This window comes from Lepidochelys kempii, chromosome 10 (assembly GCF_965140265.1).
Source record: "Lepidochelys kempii isolate rLepKem1 chromosome 10, rLepKem1.hap2, whole genome shotgun sequence".
In the NCBI taxonomy this organism is placed as follows: domain Eukaryota; kingdom Metazoa; phylum Chordata; order Testudines; family Cheloniidae; genus Lepidochelys; species Lepidochelys kempii.
In genome coordinates this window covers 60,530,811-60,552,262 of record NC_133265.1, presented here as the reverse complement: position 1 = coordinate 60,552,262, position 21,452 = coordinate 60,530,811, and the positions used below count along the sequence as shown (strand labels likewise).

The window sequence follows — 21,452 nt, the reverse complement described above, 5'->3', positions numbered from 1 at the left end:
GCTCAGACATGGGCTCCATTTATACTGAACTCTATGCTGAGTCTGTATGCTTTGAGTGAAAAAAAGACTGACTTTGGAGCAAAGATAGCTATTTTGACTGGGAAAGCTAAAACATTCAGGCTTTGGCAAATTTAGTGTACAAAGAGTAATTTTGTTATAAACTGCCACTAATTTGACACTGGGGAAGGCACAAAATGACTATTTTCATGGTCAATTCCACCAATTCAAACTAGTGAAGTTGGCTCAGCTGACAGGCACTGTATCAGCCCAATAAACCCCTTAGCCATAGCTGTATAGGAGTCAAATGGCTGTTTTCTAATCCCTCCTGTTTATTGATGCAAGGAGCCCAACTGTTTATGCCAATAGCATAAAATTCAGTATTTCAACCTTTTTTCCTAATTTGGCACAAAAACAAATGTTAAAATATCAGAATTTTCCAAACCATGGAAATTCTGATTTTTGACCAGCTCTAGACTGGTATAATGGTGTCACTCACAGGACTGTTCAAATCACTGCTGAAAGTTGCAGTAGGTGCAAAGTTGTGCTATAAATAACTCAAATAGATTCAACTATTGGTATAATAGATTTTTAATACAGGTATGTATTTATGGCGTTACATCAAAGCAATTTCATGAAGATAGATTTTTGATTTTACAGCACTGTAAAATAGATACATACAAATGTAGGACAAAATATGGCAATTATAGTATTTAGTATAAAATCTAAACATGTGCATTCAAAGGGAAATATACTTAAGTAACCTCAGTAGTAATTTAAACTCAGTAGTTGGCTGCACTTATCCTTACTTTTTTCAGGAACTGGAAATTATTTTAGCCACACAACTCCTATTAAAATTAATAGGTGGCAAAAATTCCATTGGAACCCTCTGAAAAGTGAGGGGTTACATTTCTGCATTAAAAACCCAGACACTTAAGTGCACTGAAATGTGTTGGGTTCCACAGTTACTCTACTGGCCACCCAGGCGATAGCAACTTCAAAAGGCACTCATGAATTAGACTACAGTAACTCTGGTCCACAGGCATTTTGATTCTTGGTATGGTACAGCAGAAAATACAGTAATTCATACAATATAAAATGATACAACTTCTGTCATAGTACCTTCGCATTCAACTTATATTGCACAAGGTTATATATCCTGTGTAGGTTGTGATAAAAACCCAATATTTACATTGTGTGTTTGTTAAAGAACAAACGCGTTGCTTTACAGAATGTTTTTTGACAGCTAGCAGTGAGTTTTAACACTTTCTGTATTTCTAAAAAGCAATCGGAAATGTACAAAGTTTCTATTCAATTCAGTGAAGATATCACTTTCTTCTCAGCTACCTTTCTAGTACACATTTTTGGTCCTTTTAACATATTCAATTTTTTTAAATTAAAAAGATATTACATTACATCTCATGCTGCCATCTGAGTGTAGAAGTTTGCCTGAGCATGTGGTAGCCAAAATAACTAGCACTTTTAAATAAATAAATATTTAATTTCTAAAAGCAGCAGTAGCTTTGGAGTTCTGTAAACAAATTGCTATGAGAAGTTTATAAAAAGACTCTGGATTTGGCATGTTGAGACTTTACTTGGCAATATTTTAGAGTTATATGAACCTGCTACAGTAGAAAAACAGTTTATTAGGCATATCACATAATCAGGCTGAAAAGAAATGTAAAAGAATACTGATTATTCCTTATATCTGAGGATAAATAAAAATGATCATACACCAGAAAGAGTATTCTTTTACATAATCAAAACATACTCCCTCAATTCTACTTTAGGTGAGACTAAAAGGAATGAACAAAACACATACAAAACATGTACAAGATGTACAGGACCCAGAGATAAACCGAAGAAAACCAGCTTTATACATTTACGGATATACTAATTTAAACAGCATTGATGTCTTAGGCAGTTATAGCTCACCAGAATAAGACCAATATTTAAATTTTCAGTCCAAATTTGAAGAAGAAATGTTCCAAATGTACGCTTGGTACAAACAAATTCAGTGCAAAGCACTAGCTCTGATGAAATTTTGCTGGCACTTAGCTTGCCCTAAATTCCTGTTAAAACATAAAAGAGTTTGTATATAAAAACGTATGCATTCATAAACACACACCCCATCTACAATCTCCTCTACATTACAGACCTATATTGGTATAACTACATTGCTCCGGGGTATGAAAAATCCACGCCTGAGTGAGTCAGTTATACCGACCTAACCCCCAGTGTAGATAGCACTATGTCAATTGGAGAGCTTCTCCTGTCGACATAGCTACCGCCTCATAGATTAACTATGCCATCAGGAAAGCTCTTGCCCATCGGTGTAGGAGTATCTTCACTTAAGTGGTAGAGTGGTGCAGCTGCACCAAATGGTACATTTTAAGTGTAGACCTGCCCTTGGTATGTATATGCCTCAGCACGTTCTTGAAATTCACGTTAGGTGATCTATTAGAATGTATTGAACCTTTCCTATAGTACAGTTGGAGTTTAGAAGATCAAGTTCACGACTGCATGGCATAGCAATAGTGCTGTACAAGTGTCATCTTGGCATTTCTCTAGACAGCTTTTTATTCCATATAAAAATAGCCCTATTTTAGCTCCTATGATTAGACTCTAATAATTCATGAAAAACAAGGTAAAATTACTTGCCTGCTTTTGAAAAGCACATACAGTTTGCTGTTTATCATTATTGCTGTAATGATGGAACATTTCTGTTCAAATAGGACTTAAGTTGACTGGTTTACCATTGTTACAGACTAAGATACTGAAAGTTGAGAGTGTCCAATGTTGCACCAAACCTAAACATACATGTCTGGCTAACTGCTAATAAATTAAACATTTGCCAAGCAACGGTTAATGTTGTTAGAAAGCAAATACCAAGAATTAATACAGCTTTGTTATTATATATCCATATGGTAAGAGCTGTCCATAAATGAATCCATTAAGCTACAACTGTACTATACTTTAACATAAATATGTTAATTTAATTGTTGCAATGAAGTTGGTTTCTCAACAGCCACATTTGCCTTTCTCTTTCTCCTCATGTAGCTGCTCAGTAGAGCTGTGTCCATTGGACCGTACTACCCCCTCGGGTATCCATGACTTGTCCACGCACCGTTCCATGCGCTTCATGATAAGGTCAAGCAGAGTTTCAACTGCCTTGGTCACATTAGTTCCATTAGCTGCACTTGTTTCAAAATATGGTATCCTGTAAAGGGGAAAACAAAAAAAACAAAAAAACACCCACCATCACAGATCAAGTGAGACCTTCCCTGGAAGGAACGCATTATATGGTTATGGCCATGTGCATAAAAACATTCGCCTTAGAGAATGTCTGGAGAGGTCAACAGAATCAAACAGAATTCAACAAAAGCTGAAATTTAAATGCAACCCTTTGTGACGTGCTTAGAAGCACAAAAGCAGGACAAATATTAATTAAACTAATAACAGCCCGGTGAGGTGGGTATTAACCCCATTTTACTTGGGCATTGGTGGATTGTGAATTCCACAGTGAGCCAGGAAAAAAAAAATCCTGGAGTTCTGTGTTCGAGTCCTTTCTTTTAACCATAGACAGATGCAATTGCTCTGTTGGGCCTCATCTCCACAAGCATTTTACTTAAAACTTCCCACCATGGCTGCTCTATTGGTGGTAGCAATAATGGAAGTGCTGACATATATGGGCTGCCAAGACATCTTGTACACTAGCTACCAAGGGTGTAGCTGAACTGGTGCAAAGGCAATGCTCATTAAAGGGGGTGGGGGGTGGGAAATGTATGTACCACAGCCACTGTGCGTATGTGATGTCCCTCCCTCAAAAGTTTCTCTCCAGCAGAAAAGAGCCAAGGACATAACACTCTTCGTGCTATTGTATTCCTCCGGCTCCTAAGGACCTCAAGGTCTCAGAGAACAGTTGCCTCTTCAACTCCTGCTCTAGGTGCTTCCTCCATGGGCTCTCCCATTATGTGAATCTCACTATTTCCAGCACAGAGTGGCAGCTGCAAGGAATCCGGGGAGAATGGGCCACTTAAGGATTCAGATTTGGGGCAGTGGCAAACATCAGAGACAATGGGCAGCGCATGTGGGATGGTCAATCATTGTCTCTTCACTGATCTGGATTCCCCTGATTCTGGATTGCACCTTAGGGTGCAAGAAGAGACTAGTAATTTAGGGGAAGAGGAGTGAAGGCAAGATAGGGGACAGAGATAGGCATTGAAGTTGAGGGGAAAAAGCAAGAGAGAGAGAACAGAAGGAGGAAAGCACGTGAAAGCGGTAAAAGAGGAAAGGACAGGGATGGACAACCTTGAATTGCGCACATTGGAGAAGAAAGATGGGAAAAGGTGACTTGGGAAATGGAGATTTCCTTATTACCAGGAAAGAGTATCATCTCCACAACATCCTCCATAGTGAAGATGGATACAAAAGTCATCTAGCTATTGTGCAGTGTTCTCCTCAGCTGCTCCTTTTACTCCATGGTAGTCCAGACAACCCACTCTCCCCCAACATTTCTGCTTCTTATATATTTAGTGAACTTCCTGAAAGTCTGTTTAAACCAGGGGTGGGCAAACTTTTTGGCCTGAGGGCCAAATCTGGGTATGAAAATTGTATGGCGGGCCAAGAATGATCACGAAATTGGGGGCGAGGGCTCCAGCTGGGGGTGTGGGCTCTGGGGTGGGGCTGAGGATGAGGGCTTGCAGTGCAGGAGGGTGCTCCGGGCTGGAACCAAGGGGTTTGGAGGACAGGAAGGGGATCAGGGCTGGGGCAGGGATAGGGTCAGAGGTGCGCTTACCTCAAGCTCCCAGAAGCAGCGGCATGTCCGTGCTCCAGCTCCTACACAGAGGCACGGCCAGGAAGCTCTGCATGCTGCCCCATCTGCAGGCGCCGCCCCTGCAGCTCCCATTGGCCATGGTTCCCGGACAATGGGAACTGCAGGCACAGCGCTTGGGCAGGGTCAGCATGCAGAGCCCCTTGGCTGCCCCTATGTGTAGAAGCCGGAATGGGGACATGCTGTTGCTGCCGCCAGGAGCCACACGGAGCAGGGCAAGCTTCCGGCCCTGCTCTCTGGCGGGAGCTCGAGGGCCAGATTAAAAACATCTAAGGAGACAGATGTGGACCCTGAGCCGTAGTTTGCCCATCGCTGGTTTAAACACTTGAAGCTGTGCTCCAGAGCTAGAGGGAATAATCCTTGTTTATAACTCCTTCATCTTCTGACACAGGATGCAAACACAGGGGAAAGAATATTCATTTGATGAAATAAAGGAGATGTATTTAGTAAAAAGGTAGAAATACTTTGTTCTCTCAATATTTTGAATCTGTTGTTGGACAAAAAGTCTCTAAGTGAACATACCTTTGTCATGTATCATCTACAAGTCTAGTATAAATTTGCAATATTAATCCAATAAATAGGCTGCATATTAGTGAAATTCTAGATTTTCCCCACTGAAATAAATCCTTCAGGTGAGAGTGGCCCCAGGAGAATAACTGGAAACTTGCCCTAGTTATTGCTTTATACACTGCTCTTCTGGGTCAAAGTCATTTTGACATAAAATTACAGCTCCATCTACAGTTAGTATGTCACCCTGCAAGGATACCTGCACTCATGAAAACTAAGTTACAGTCTCAAAATTGTACACTGTATAACACTGAAAAATACTAACATATTTTGGGACTGCATGTATAGGTCACACAGCTGCTGAAGGAGTGAGGAGGAGAAAATAAAAGAAATGATCCATTTAGGAACTGGAGAGGCAGTTTCCACAGACATCAAACTCTTGATTTGCTGTGATCTCTGAAACTTTTCCTTGGGACCAATTCAGGTGGAAAAGGTACACTTTTAATCCTTTGTAAACTACTGCCATATTCCCCATGAAAACTGTTCAGCACAAGAATGTGAAATTCTCAGCCTAGAACAAATAGACAAACACTCGGAAAAATCTCAGGTACTGCCTTACAGGAAGGGCAGGTAATTCTGTCATTTACATCTCAGCTATGTAATGAATCACCAAGCCATTCTTATTGCCAACAGAAGAATCCAACAAGTCATGTCTAATACTGTAAGTGTAACTAGCAGCTTCACCCAAGTGAAGAGAGCTAATGATTGTTCCAGACAACATCACACCACCACTTCAACTCCTCTTCTGAAGCTGTGATACACAAAGCATTTTCCTTTCTCCACCTTGACTTGTTACTGCTTTTTATATTTATTGTATGCAGTGTTGTTGTCACCATGTTGGTCCGAGGATATTAGAGACACAAGGTGGGTGAGGTAATATGTTTTAATGCTCTGTCTCAGGGTCTGTGTAAGCTTAAAAGCTTGTCTCTTGCCAACAGAAGGTGGTCCTATAAAAGAAATTACCTCACCCAACTTGTCTGTCTGCTTTTTATTTTGGCAGCCTCAGTGTGCCAAAGGGTGTGGTTGAATTTTAAAACCAATTTACTTAGGAGGGGTTCAGAGAGGAAAGAGCTGATGACACTTCCATTTTGTCTCATTTAAAATCAGTTATTTCCTGATTATATGAAATGCAAAGAATAAGCAATATGATAAATTAAGCAATGTACACAAGACCAAAGGGAGATGGGGGGAGACTATCTATTGAACAATTTAAAATCTATTAATTTATGGACTTTTTTTAACATACTACATACATGAAAATTAATCCTGACAGCCTGAGGAATGACTCAAGGACCTTGTTGTAACTGGACAAGCTTGCTTTTTTAAATACTTGTATATAAATAAATTGGGCATCTATCAATGGAAATAAGGACAGACTTATTCAGGTGCTAATTATTCACAGTAAAGGAAATGACCAGATGAAATGCAGTTGCAGGAGCAGAGAATATTTTTCCCCAAGAGCTATTTCCCAAGATGTCTTTTCTGGTCTGGATCTGAAAAGAACATGTGGACCTCTATTCACAGGCACTATACTTGGTGGTGATAAAAAACACAGTCTCTGTTCCTAGAATGCCTTTCCTGATGAAGCAGAAACAAACACAGGCTTATTATTTGTATGCTTGGAGGGGGCTTGAGAATGAATCATGTCTAACCCAGCTGCCTAGTTCAAAAGTATACTGCGAATGGGATAGAAGAGTGGTTAGTCAAGCAAGGGACTTGGCCCACCAGGGCAGAGCATATGTATTATGCAGTATATTATTGCAAAATCTGTCCTGGCCCGTTAAAGCCCCTAATATAAAAGGTTTGTTTCAGCCACTGTCCCCAAAGTAGCGGGCTATCACGCAGGCCGAGAGAGCAAGAGGAACCTGAACTTGTACCCAATTTGCCTCTAACATCCACCCTTCTCTCTCTTATCTCCCTTTTGACAGGAAATCAGCAGCCTTCCGCTGGTCCCAGTAAAGTTTGATTACGGTCTGTCCTGGTTTACACTGTCTGCTCAGTTGCATTCAGCTTCCTGTCAGCTAATTTGATCGAACATGTTTGTGAACAAACACAGTAACATTTTAAAATGGAGATGAGAGCTGATCATAACTAGAGCAGTAAGTCTCAAACTAGCACTCTTGCTCTCTCTCTTTCCCTCATGTGCCAAAAGTGGATTTTAGCAGTATCCTGGGTGCTAGGTCCAAAAAACTGGGGAGAGGTTCATTGAATACACACACTGCAAAGCACTGGACTGTTGGGCTATGTGTTAAACATGAAAGTGTTAGGAGGAAATGCTGGATCCTTCTGCAGATGATTAAGAAAGACTCAGTAATTCGTCATGGAGCTGAAACAAACGACAGAATTACGGGCCCTTCCGTTAAATACAGAAGCATTTCTTCCTTTTCTTATACCGATAAAAAAGTTTTAAGCCATTAAAGATCACATCATTGAGGTAACGTTTTACCAACACATTTCATGAGAGGGGAAATCCTTTTAGTTAAAGAGATTTTGGAGCCTCAAGGAACTGTCTCTTGGGCCCGCTGCTGAGCAACCTACATGCTTCTGTCATACTGTGTAAATCTTCCATTCTCATTAGGTGAAGAAATAGCTAACGTAGCTGAAGGTCAGGAATGCAAGGGTGGAGACTGTAAGAATGAAAAGCTTCAAATGACTTTCACCTGAATCCTTTGGTTGATACAATTATGCTTCTGTTTATACAATTAAAGAGAAATGAAAGTCTGGATTTCTGAGAGACACAAAGGTAACTGGGCAATCATAGGCAAAGGAACCTGTTGGATTAGTAGAGGGAGAGCCCTATTATTTATTTAGGCACAAATTTACAGAGATAAATCATAGGTGGAATTTTTAAAATCTCCTCTCCTGCTGCCATGCATGGTAGCCTTAATAGGTCACCACCATCTGTAAAATGCAGATAATTCTTGCTTGTCTTCTCTTAATTTCAGGTTTCAGAGTAGCAGCTATGTTAGTCTGTACTCGCAAAAGGAAAAGGAGTACTTGTGGCACCTTAGAGACTAACCAATTTATTTGAGCATAAGCTTTCATGAGCTGTAGCTCACTCCAATGAAGTGAGCTGTAGCTCACGAAAGCTTATGCTCAAATAAATTGGTTAGTCTCTAAGGTGCCACAAGAACTCCTTTTCTTTTCTCTTAATTTGTGAGGTTTAGTTAATGCTGTTAAAATGCTAAGCGTTAAATATTTAATAATGGACTAATCAGTCTCCTAGTGACTGTCCCACTCTAAATGCAACATTTACTTGTAACAGGCATGGGGGGAAATTTTCAGTAGTATCCAGAATGGTTAGCAGCAGCAACAGCTCACTCAGTGAGGAAGGGTCGCTCCCCTTTTCTACCCCATCTTTTGAAGATGTAAGAACATCTCTATTAGTAGTAACTTTCCTCATCCACTTATAAGGACTGAGAACCATAGAGCAGCTCACAGAGTCAAATCTGATCTATGAATCAGCCTTCTAGTTTTTGATTCCCAAATTGATCAAGTTGGTATTTTGACCACAAGATTAACAGACATTTCACCTTCTGCAAGTAATATCAACGTATGAAGTGGCATGCAAAAAGATTTCGATATGCACACACATCATCTACTGCTTCACATTTCCCAAATTTCCATTCCTTTTTATAAAGGTACATGTTACAAAACGATGCTGGTTTGAGGTTAGTGCCCCACAAATAGCATTACACAAGCATGTAAGTTGGAGGAGGAAAAAGGAAGGAAGGATTATTGCACTAAACCCCATTTTGCTCTGTCCCTCCTTAATAAACAGGGTTGACAATTTGTGAGGCTAAGCTTAACTTAAAAATAAGAGTGCCACTGCTTAGTACTGCCTCCAGTTTCTTCCAGAATTTAATGTGATGAACAAATCTGACTAAACGATACTCTCGGGTTTCACTGCACAAGGAAATTAGGTTCTCTGCCTACTGTAGTCATACTAAATACTACAGGGTAGTATTAATCATGATTTTGGCTTTTGACACCGTCCCATATGCAGGGGTGAAATTTAATGGACTTACCGGTACGCAGGGCGGCTGGGGTCCTGGGCAAGGTGGGGAGGCGGCTCTGGCCCCCAGAAGGGGTGGGGCCTCAGGTGGAACGGGGGGGGGGGTGGGGGCTGGGGCCAGACTCCTGCAACCAGCCCTTCAGCACTGCCCAGCCCGCACCGCCTGGAGCTCCAGCTGATACTGCGGCAGCAGCTGGAGCCCCAGGCCCTTTAAATCACTGTTGGAGCCCTGGGGTAGCAGCGGCAGCAGCCAGGAGTCCCAGGGCTCGAGCGGCGATTTAAAGGGCCCGGGGCTGTGGCTGCTGCTGGAAGTCCCGAGCCCTTTTAAATTGCCAGGCCCTGGGGCAGCTGCTCCTTTTGCCCCACCCCACCATCAGCAGTCCTGCCAGCGCGGTTGGCTGTGTACCGGCTTTCTTACCAGTACACTATACCGGACCAACTTATTTTCACCTCTGCCCATATGACATTTTCATAAGTAAACTTGGGAAATATGGTCTAAATGCATTACTGTAAGGTGGATGCACAACTGGTTGAAAGACAACACTCAAAGAGTAGTTATCAATAAAGCTGCAAGTCTGTCATGGAGGTCAGATTCTGTGACTTTCCGGGACCTCTGGAACTTCTGCGGCCTGCCCCGTGCCTGACCCCAGGGCCATTGGAGCAGCTAGGGCCCTAGGGCCAGCTCCACTGCCCCCCCTCCAGCAACGGCAGCAGTCCTGGCACCAGCGGTGCCCCCAGAGCGCCCCAGAACACCCTAGATTTAGTCAGGAGTATATAGTACATGTCATGGACAGGTCACAGGGCCATGATTTTTTGTTCATTGCCCCATGAATGACCTGTCTATGACTTTTACTAAAAATACCCTTGACTAAATTTTAGCCTTAGTTATCAATGGTTCACTGTCAAACTGAGAGGGTGTATCTAGAGGGGTCCCACAGGGGTCTGTCTTGCATCCGGTACTATTCAATATTTTCATTAATGACTTGGATGACAAAGGAGAGTAGACTTCAAAAAACTGAAAATGAAATCAAGCTGGGAAAGACTGCAAGCACTATGGAGGGCAGGATTAGGATTCAAAATGATCTTGATAAATCAGAGAATTGGTCTAAAATCCATAGGATTAAATTAAAGACAAGTGCACAGTGCTGCACTGACAAAGAAACAAATCAAATGTACAATCACAAAATGGGGAATAACTGGCTAGGCAGCAGTACTGCAGAAAAGGACGTGGGGATTATAATGAATCATACACTGAATACAAGTCAACAGGGCAAGTGTCATTCTGAGGTGTACTAACAGCAGTTAATTGTTCTGCTCTACTCAGCACTGGTGAGGCATTGGCTGGACTATTGTGTCCAGTCTTGGGCACTACACTTTTAAAAAAGACGTGGCTAAATTGGAGAGTCCAGAGAGGATAACAAAAACGATAAGAGGTTTAGAAAACATGGTTTGGAACTAAAAGAGGTTGGAACTATGAGAAACGATTGAAAGAACTGTGCATGTTTAGTCTAGAAAAGAGAAGGCTGAGAGGGGATATGATAACAGTCTTCAAATATGTAGACAAGACTGTTCTGAATAGGACAGTGATCAACTGTTCTTCATGTTCACTGAGGGTAGGACACAATTAACTAGCTTAATTTGCAGCAAGAGAGATTTAGATTAGATATTAGGAAAACTATCCTTAGAGTTTGAAAGTTTAAGTGTTGGAACAAGTTACCTAGAGAGGTTGGAGGTTTTTAAGGACAGCTTAAATGTATGCCTGTCAGGGTATACTTAATCCTGCCTCATCATGGGGCGGGAGGGGGGGGGGAGAGAGAATGGACCAGATGATCTCTTGAGGTCCCTTCCAGCCTTATAGCCATTTCTAGGATTCTGCGTAGCTTCATCTCCTCATAAATGAAATGTATTCTCCATCAAGTTCTGGAGAGGTGTTTACTTTGTTTTCTACTGCAAGGGCAGAGGGGCACAAAGATACCTCCCTCATGCTGCAGTACTGCGCAATAAAGTGCATATCTTTGCTTAAAGCGTGTGGCAATTGCCTCTGTCAGAGACAGGATACGAGATCAAACAGGTCCCTGGGGTGTTCCAAGATGACCATTCTAACAAGAGCTTTCCAATACACGAAGCAACATCATAGACCTTTCAAAAAACACATTTAGTTTTGTTTTAACCACAAGAAGATGATACTTGCCCATATTTTTCCGCAAGTTCCTTTGCCTCCTCTTCTTTCACCATTCTCTGGTCTTCCATATCACTTTTGTTTCCACATAATACAATATCAGGGTTTTCACAATACGCATGCATTTGTAGCTGGCCTAACAGCAAAACAAACAGCAAAAGCAGGACTTATCTTATTCTGTTATGTATAATGTTCACTTAGAACATGAATACCTTTTAAAAAGGGAAATGGAGAACTTGGGGAAGTAATTCTCGGACATGAGAAAAATAAGTTTGGGGCCAATTTCTCACCCGTTTTCTTCCCCAACCTTTTTTTTTTTAAAATATTTTATTAAAAGCAGTTGCGATATTTGCACCCCAGTGGAATCTTTGCTGCTTATAAGTTCATCTGGTCCTGCTGCTTACTCTATCTTAGATGTTTATAAGACCCCCATTACTATATGATTCAAGAGCTTAAAATCCCTAACGTATTTACATTCACAACACCCCAGTGAAGTAGGGAAGTGCTTTTATCCCCATTTTACAGATGGGAAACTCGGACACAATTTGCCAAAGGTCACCCAGGAAGTCTGTGGCAGAGCAGGGAACTCAGCCTAGTCTCCCGAGTGCTAGGACCCCAGACCACCCTTCTCTCCATGTGAAGTCATTACTCCACTTTGGGACACTCATCTCCACAATCAGTTGTGATGCCAGAGTGTTTTGACATCAGTTGAAAGACAAGCAGATTATCTCAAACAAAAATCCTACTTCAGTCCAAACATGCCTAATATTTAAAAAGCAGGACAATACAGAAAATACATGGAACGAGCCAAATCCATTCAAACGGCAATTCCACTGAAGTCAAGGGCACAATATTTGTTAAGATTTTCCATAACACTCTCAAAGGTCTTCAATTACAGTACTGGAGAACGGAGTTTTTATGATATACGGAGGAAAGGACGTTACCATAGACCAGTAGCCATGGATGGTTTTCGATATTCTGTACACGTGCCTCTTTTCAATAACAATTCATGCAAACTGGTTTTATGGATGTGCAGATTTTATGTTAAGCACAATGTTCCACCCCATCAGCCAGTAGGGGACATCATCCAGTATTGCCCATTACCCCTCCCCGATACTAATGGCTCTGATTAGGGGACAAAATGCACCAAACCTCTTGCTACGGTTCAGTGGAGTGGAGCTGGGTAACATGCCTGCACCCATTGCCAGCCAATCACTGAAGCAGATGTGCCTCAAAATCCCTTGAGTGCTAGATTGTGAACCCACAGTCTAAGGATGAAGGATCTGCCTATGCGCTTTTCCAGTGAGCTGCTGGCAATGGGAAAGTGAGTACTTCCCTGTTCCTGTTGCATTAACAGTTAGGCAAGTGCTTCCTGTCTCTTCCATAACAAACTCCAGAACAAAACTCCCAGGTGTTTAGTGGTGACAAGCTCTCAATCAAAAGAATCAGGACTGAGTTTAAAGTTGGCTGATTTCAAATTTAATTACTAAACATCACCCAATTTCACATTGCATTACGAACATCAGGGGCACGAAACCAGCCTGACTGAGGTTTTGTGAGTGCAGCAAGCCAGTTAAGAAAGCCAAGGCTTCAGATACAGTGTTGGAAACCAGATTCACTCACAGCTATTTTATGCAGATTTCCATTTTGTTCCTTTCTAGAAAGCTTTAAGTCATATATTTTTGGCCCTAACCCCTTTGTGGAGCTCCATATTTCTAAATGCAGCACAGGAAAAACAGTGACATACAATTAAAGAAGTGACATACTTATCCAGTTTCTGACATTGAGAAAGCTTTGCTCATTTGTCAGATCGAAGAGGAGAAGAAAGCCCATAGCATCTCTGAAGAAAGCTGTTGTCAAGCTACGAAACCTAGAAATACAAAGCATAGCTGTAGCTGGTTTCCCTTTCATAAGGTATAGCTGATGAGTCAATTATTTTGAAAAATGATCATACTATAAAATAGGCAGACAAATGAGGTAATCTAAAATTTAATTGTACTAGAACCACCACTAGTCAGGTCTGATTTCTGCTGACATAAGGCCTGAACCAATTAAGTTACTATAGGCCAGATCCAAGTCCAGTGACGTTAGTGGAAAGACTCCTATCAATTTCTGTACGCTTTGGATCAAGCCTTACATTACACAGCACATTTTGATCAACTTGAAAAAAGCATCTAATTCAAAGTGAAATTCAAATTAAATCCGATGAATTGAGCTGTAGCTCACGAAAGCTTATGCTCAAATAAATTGGTTAGTCTCTAAGGTGCCACAAGTACTCCTTTTCTTTTTGCGAATACAGACTAACACGGCTGCTACTCTGAAACCTGTCAAATCATGTTGAAATTCATGACTGTGCATTTAAAATTTGACAATATTTTAAAACATTGTCAGACCAAAAATGTGGCGATATTAAAGCCTTTTGAAACACAAATAGGACATGTGAAGAATATGCACAACTTTTACTTTCTATATGAAGAGAAACTGCCGACAATATTCAGGACAAAAACTGGATTCCATGCAGGATAGAACATTAGAAAGTGACTCTCACCAGCCATCTACCTGATCTTTACAAAGGAAGGGATGAATCCTGCATCTCTACGTCCACATCAAAGACAATGGAGGGTTTGCCTACCTAAGAACTGGTAAAGACTGCAGGATGTGACCCACAGATAGCTACTGGCTTTGGTCTTGAAAGAGGGCAAATGGTTGGAGATACAGTGCTAGATATAAATTTGCTAGCACAGCATAATATATGTATCATCCTCAATAGTTACCATTCAAATAAATTAAAGCCACTTCTAGCTGCCTACAAGAGCTAATGAAAGCCTAAACAGAGTGCAAGTAGCTATAACCAAATATGCACTGCAGACTTCTGGCAGAACCCACATTCTGACCTCATGTGTATGGCTTCCACTGAGTCTTAATATCTTCAGAAGAATGAATGAAAGAACAAGAAGATAAATTAAGAAAATAGATTATATAGCCAGATGAGAAAGAGAAGCTAGAAAAACAACAAAAAAAGATTATAGGTAAGAACAACCCACCCACCCCTCACCCCCGCCCCAGGGAAATTGTGATCACATTGCTGTTAACATCAGAATAAGGGCACATTTTGATTCATCTAGGAGGCATGCTCATAAAATGCAACAGATAACAGGAGAATTCGTGCACTTGAGTTCAGTTAATAGTTTAGTGAGCACAGTCACATTTGCTTCATATAAAGGCCACACCTTTCCTGCCCTGCAGTGTCCCACAGTTGCAGATGTATCCTCTGTCCTCTGCCACTAATGCCATCTGGCCCGTTGGATCTATACATCTGTAACGAGACAATTTTTCAAGATAGAAGTGTCAGCAGTCCACTCTCAACAGCATTGCAAAAAACTGCCGTTTAAAGTATAATACTTTAATCAGTCTTGATGCCAATAACAATCTAATGCACTGTTGATCTAAGAATCAACACTACAGACAGACACCATCTCTTTGCCTTATAAAGCTGAGTTGTAGGTGCCCGCTTTGATCCTGCCCTCTAGTAAAATGTTTAAGAAAAGAAAAGCATCAAATGAGACAAGAGAAAATGTTTCCAATAACCTAAGAAGAGCTAAAGAGAAATTCAATGTAGTTATGATTTGCATTAGGCAGGCTTGATTCTTTTTAGTTTTACTATTACCGTTTCATTCTGTTCAAATTGAAACAATTATAAAAGCACAATCAGATAATGTAATGTGGCAATATATTTGTTCCATTAACAGAACTACGTCAGCAAAACAGAATATGACTGTAGAGATAATGACTTCTGTTTAACTGTCACAAGGTTGCTAAGAAGAATCTAGTGTAGATCTTACCATATTATTTAGCAGGTGAATATAAATAAAAAGACATCTGTTGAATATGAAGAGCATCAAATGGAAATAGTGTTTCAAGTCATTGTCTAGAAGACATTTTCAGTTTTGGTTGTCCTCTCCTTTTCCTATTGGTATTACTGAACTTCTTTAATCTTAGGGTTATGGATATACAGGCAATATCATTGGCACAGAATGTGTCACAGGATAATTGTCACACAGTGTCAGACAGGCATATCAAAGCAAAACCATCAAGTTTATTTTCCAAGCAAGAGACAGTTATTCGTTTTGATAATTTTGTTTTGGTTCCTCCATTAGAACAATTACTCACCAATAAGCAGCAAGTCTGAACAAGAACATTCTGCACCAAGAAAACCCCTTGGTACTCATACATGTTGAGTGTGGGGTGAGTAGCCCAGGTAAAGTGACTCTGCTGAAAGTCATCTGAAACCCCTGTACCCGTATGCTAACAAGATGGGCGTGGTGCCAACTATGAACGTGTAAGTGCGGCAGGGAGCAGCGTTGCAGTGGTATGGTAATCAATGCGGTTCTCCATTGCCTCAAATCAAAAATAACGTTTCCCACACATTTTAGATAATTCAAGAGCCACCTCCTGAATTCTTTGAAGACAATGGGAGAATGGGTTTCCCAGGTAATCAGGGCCCAGATCCAACACCCAATGCCAGATTATTTTCTGTACTGGATGCCCTGTTGGTATAGTAATATTATGGCATGAATTGTTTACAATATTTATTGACAGGATCCTCACTTCAGATAAAATTTCAGCAACTAAAGTTTTCCAATTTTATAAAAAATGGCTTTAGAATATTCAGGATGGATCACAGATTTTCTCTAAAAAGCGATTAAAAGGAGGAAATCCTGTAGATATCCATTCAAACTTTGTTGCATTTAAAATCGAGACCTTGTTAAATATATGTATTAGAGTAGCTTTTAGTTTTCACATTTTGACCTCGGATGCTTAGGAGTTTGGAAAACATAGGCGTCCTACAAGCGCTGCCCCTTTCATTTAGAAAGTATTAATTATTCACCACTGCCCTACCATGTATTTTTCAGTGGTGCAAAAAATTAACACGGTTGTCTTAGTTTACTAGCCACTTTGGCTTATAAAGAAATTTATGTCAATACATCCTCAATTGGGGCCAGTTCTGCAGGCCTTCCCTTGTGGAAAGTCTACCGATGAGAATGGCAGTTCAATTTACAGGGAATGGTCTGAATGCCATAGCATCATCCGTTGCTATCAGTACAGCTCACTGAATTTGGTTTATTAGTTAACTGCTTCTGCAGAAGGGAGTAACAAAATAATTATTTTGTGGACCTCACAGAAACAGCCTTTGTTTTATCTGCAGTTCCTAGAGAGACAAGAAGGTATTCTGTGCCCATGATATATGCTCGACTATGCAGTGACTATCAGGTTTTAAAACAGTAATTTTTATGCAGCTGATGGCTAGATTTTTTTTTTTAAATAATTGTACATTCAAAATAGCTCACAGAGTTGCTGCAACTTACCACTCTCTTTTCCCGAAAGTCAATACCCACTGTTGTGATAAATCTGGAATTAAATTTGCCATCTGTGTACTGGTAAAGGATGCTGGTCTTTCCTACTCCAGAGTCACCAAGTGCTAGGAATTTTATGAGGTAATCATAGTCTCCATCAGACATAGTGAGATCTTTGTAGACCACCTTTACAAAGCAAAACAAAAGAACACTTCTCTCATTTCATTACACAAAGAAAATGGCAGTATTCTGAATACATACGTTTGTTAATTCTAAGTCTCCACAAAAACTTGTTTGCAACTTACTTCTTTAAAATAAAGAGAAGAAGAATGGGCCTGATTTTGCCCTCCTTTACACTGGTTTTATTCTGGTGTAACTCCACTAAAGGGCAATGATGGAGCGGAAGGTCAAGCTTAACATTTTGAAAGGCTGAAGCCAAATTCAGCTCTGACCTCAAGGGACACAAATCTACTGACCTCAAGGGACACAAATCTACTGACCTCAGTGCCTAACTACAACAGAACTGATTCGAACTCAATATCAGAAGAAGCCAAGGGCCAATCTACTCTCACCCCAGTTTTACACTCTGTGCAACTCCAGTGGCTCTGACTGAATTACTCTTGATATACACCAATGTAAGTGAGAGAAAAATCAGGCTCACTTTGTTCAATAAAGAGAGAAATCAGCTGTCCCGGATAAACTCCCTGCCGGTCAATGGAAGGTACAAGTGAATGCAGGATGGTCCTCCACAATAAGAGTTGCTACAGATCATCATTTATTAAAAACAAAAGAAGGAGGAAATAAAATTTTTACTTTTTATAAAAAAGCAAAAAGCAACTAAGTACAGAATTAAAGTAATCTGGAAAACCATGTACACAGCATTAGTCACAGAACTATTTACATCCGTATCTGAAAGTTGCAGCAGTTATATAAATACATCTGCAGTATCCTGCTGAACTAGTGAACTAGTATACTAGTTCACCAGAGCATACTAGATTTGGAATACTGAAGAATCTATTTTATTCTCTCCACTTTGCCTACCACAAGCAGCAATTCAAAAAAAAGGCACTGTACTGCAGTAATCAAACTATATTGCACATTTTGGGGAGATGGGGGGGTGAATGCACCATACATACCAGGTTCTTTTAAAAACCGCTTAACAAGAAGTGCTCCATGTCTTATGCAAAATGAATTTGGCAGGAGTTTCAGGAGATGCTCCTCTGGATGATCTAAGAAGACTGACCTATCCTCTCAACTTAAGTGTTGCTTAAAGAGTTCATTTTCTTCATTAGTCATTGAAGACAGATAATCCAAACAGTCTCTCCAACACTTTCCATCTATGTTCTTGATGCAGAAGTCCACAATTAATATAAAACCTCACTACCCTTTTTATAAACCTCACTACCTTTTTTATAAAAGGCATGATGGGAACACTGTTAGCCTCATTCACTATGTTGGGTCACAGTTACATTCAACCTACTTAAAAAATGCCCTTTATGTACAACTGGGGGGAGGGATAGCTCAGTGGTTTGAGCATTGGCCTGCTAAACCCAGGGTTGTGAGTTCAATCCTTGAGGGGGCCATTTAGGGATCTGGGGTAAAAATTGGGGATTGGTCCTGCTTTGAGCAGGGGGTTGGACTAGATGACCTCCTGAGGTCCCTTCCAACCCTGATATTCTATGATATGGTATCTGTACTAGGCCTTTAAAACTAATTTGGGACTTAAATTGTACATGCATGGTCAAATTTTCAAATGCCACCTGAAACTGAACCCCAAATTCTCTATATCTACCTTCTTGTATGAAAACAAGGATACGAGAGTGTAACTGGCAAATCCAGGTTCATGTGTGCACAAAAACTTGGATTAAAAGAAAAGCAACAACAAAAAATCCCCTTCCCCCGCCGTGGGTGCAATTTTAGAAGCTAGTTTGAGATCCCTTGAAAAATATGGTGTTCTTTGAAAGGCACATGTGGACATTACAACACAGAAAATAGCCAGCTAAACAAAACCAAAACACTAGAACTGCCTATCATCAAAACTTTTATTTTCCAAGATTTCACTTTACGCAAAATTTTGAAGAATTAGTATTTTCACATGGAATACATGCAAATGAATGTGACTGCCTATGTTTCTTATGCAAAGCTATTTTTCCCTCCAAAACAGCCTGTTTTTCCACTTAAAAACATATCTGAGCAAGTTTTCATGGAAAAAAAGACCATTTTTGAGTTTGTAATAAAATAGACAATTTTCAGGTATTTTTGTAATTTATTGATGATAGTTTGAATAGTTTTACCAACCACTAAACCTAGGTGTTTGAATACACTGCTTGACACTACTATAGAAATTTAAAATTTCTAGTCTTACCCCCTTTGCGGATTTTAAAAGAAAAAAAAGGATAAGATTTAAAATTTGAAGTGAAAAATTAGGTGTTTCAAAATGCCTAGACTGTACAAAGCAAGTCCTAAACCAACCACGTCAATTCCAGGGAAAATTCAGTGTATGTGAAAAAGCCATATGGGGATTGTGCTCTAGTAGTTTCCTGTTTGAGAATAGCTACTGATCTCTCCTTCCCCAAAAGCAGTATCTTGCTGCCTTACGCAGCTTTTAAAGGAAAACATCTAAAAAGAAACCCGAGTAGCTCTTCCAAAACCAATAGAAATCTAGCACAAAAAATTACCAATTACCAGGGGAGAAAAGGTATCAAAATATGAAAAAAGAGAGACCATAAAATGAAATACATTCTTCTTGCAAAATGTGAAATTTGGGCTGCAAATAATATTATTAGAACTGTAATACTATTTACTGCTCAAACTATACAAAGCTGTAAGGCTAATCACTTCATTAAGTCCATAGTATTTCAACTACATTCTTCACACTACAACTGTCCTCAATAGCATAGCATCAAATTCAGTCCTTAGTCTCTACTGCACAACTTGAGGTTTGGAACAAACTCCAGACCTCTAGTGTGTGGGTGTCAATCACCACCCCTAAGGTAGGAATGTAACTATCTCTGAGGCTTTGGCTTTGTTGCAAAATTTTATTTTGTAAACAGAACATGACCGTGATAAGTTTGGTTAGCCAACACGGTGCAGACCCCATGATGCTAGTCAGTGCAGACAAGAGAGAAGATTTTTCAAAGGCACAAGTGGCAGGTAGGTGCTTCATGGCCACTGACTTTTAACTGGAGTTTGGTGCCCAGCTGTCATTTGTGCCATTGAAAATTTTCCCCAAGCATGACTCCTGTTCTGCATCATTTCAGCTACTCATGATGGAATCCTGCTGGCGTCAGGGTTGATGAACAGCTGATACAAATTCTCCACTTCTACACTCAGCACAAAGTCATGGTCAGCTTTGGGTCAGCTAAATCAACTTTCCACACTCAAGTTTTAAAACATGATAAAATGTGGTCATGACATTAAGCCCTCAAGAGATGAGACGAGACATTCAGAACTAGCAGGATGATTTCTATGCTGTGTGTGCAGACTTGACACTCCAGAAACACATTCACCTACCCTCTATGCTAATAACATGATTGCTATAACCCTAACATTTTTTAAAATCTTCAGATTGACTATGACTCCTTCCTAATGTTTAGTTTGTGATTAAATTAATGCTTCCACATCTTCTGCCAAGCTACCTTGCAGGCTTTTGTAAACTTTCCCTCTTTTTAAATATACATTCTGTTGTGCATAAATCTCTAAAATTACTAGTATTTTAAAAATGCTTAGATACTCAACAAGTGCAATTTGGGACTAGTGTGTTACAAAGACAAGTCACCCCTCTCTGGGGGCTTATCCACATGCTGCGTTAGTCTGCACTAGAGAGGTGTAAATTCTAATGTGCATTGGTGTGTTGTGCACTGACTGGCCCATATGGACCCTGCTGGTGTGCACTAAAGTAAGACTAGTAGTAATGCTACCCTTTACTCCTAACAGACTGCTGTTGTGAGAAAAGTACGTGTGTATAAGGACCTCAGAAGACAGATGCAACAGAAGTGCGAAGTATTGGCAGCAGCAGCACGTTTGGAAATGTGGAAAACTATTATACTTCATCTCACTTTGTATAGTTTGCTAAAACTTACTGTAAATAGCTACCGCCCTCCACTGAGCAAAGGACAGAGCTAGCACAAGATTAAACATATACACCTTCCAATAGAGGAATTTGCAGAATATCTGTTTGGATAAGCTGCCGCACAATACAGACTGCTTTTTACCCCTGCTTTAATTCACCATATAGCTTGTAATTAACAATTTCCAAATGGCTGGGAACAGGGCCAAGAGTCCTTAACATGAAATAAAAGAAAAATACATTCTAATCAATCCTTGACAAGGAAAAGTTCTTCCTCGGTCAAGTTAAAGTTCATATCACTCCCACCTCTCACCCTACAAGATAAACCCAGTATTCAAATATTTCCAGGATGTGTTTACTGTGAAAGCATGAACCTAACCCTGAAGAGAAGCAAGAGTTATTTTCAGTCAGTCCCAGCCCTGTCCTCCTCCCTGTAC

General features: G+C 40.3%; 1 protein-coding gene across 11 annotated transcripts in view; it reads right to left on the bottom strand.

Annotated features, from left to right (window-relative positions):
- Positions 1–614: 614 nt before the first annotated feature.
- RAB27A (RAB27A, member RAS oncogene family) overlaps positions 615–21,452 on the bottom strand; it is an 80,155-nt gene continuing 59,317 nt past the window's right edge. For 8 of the 11 annotated variants that reach the window (XM_073303825.1, XM_073303817.1, XM_073303815.1 and 5 more), the window contains 5 exons: positions 16,959–17,132; positions 14,823–14,908; positions 13,359–13,462; positions 11,605–11,728; positions 615–3,217 (listed from right to left, as the gene is read on the bottom strand). In XM_073303825.1, the coding sequence (XP_073159926.1) occupies positions 3,019–3,217; positions 11,605–11,728; positions 13,359–13,462; positions 14,823–14,908; positions 16,959–17,111 (666 nt within the window). In that variant the 5' untranslated portion in view covers positions 17,112–17,132 and the 3' untranslated portion in view covers positions 615–3,018. Of the gene's footprint in view, positions 3,218–11,604; positions 11,729–13,358; positions 13,463–14,822; positions 14,909–16,958; positions 17,133–17,607; positions 17,708–18,082; positions 18,105–21,452 lie in introns of those variants that run through there. The other 3 variants (XM_073303816.1, XM_073303824.1, XM_073303822.1) reach the window with 3 other exon arrangements.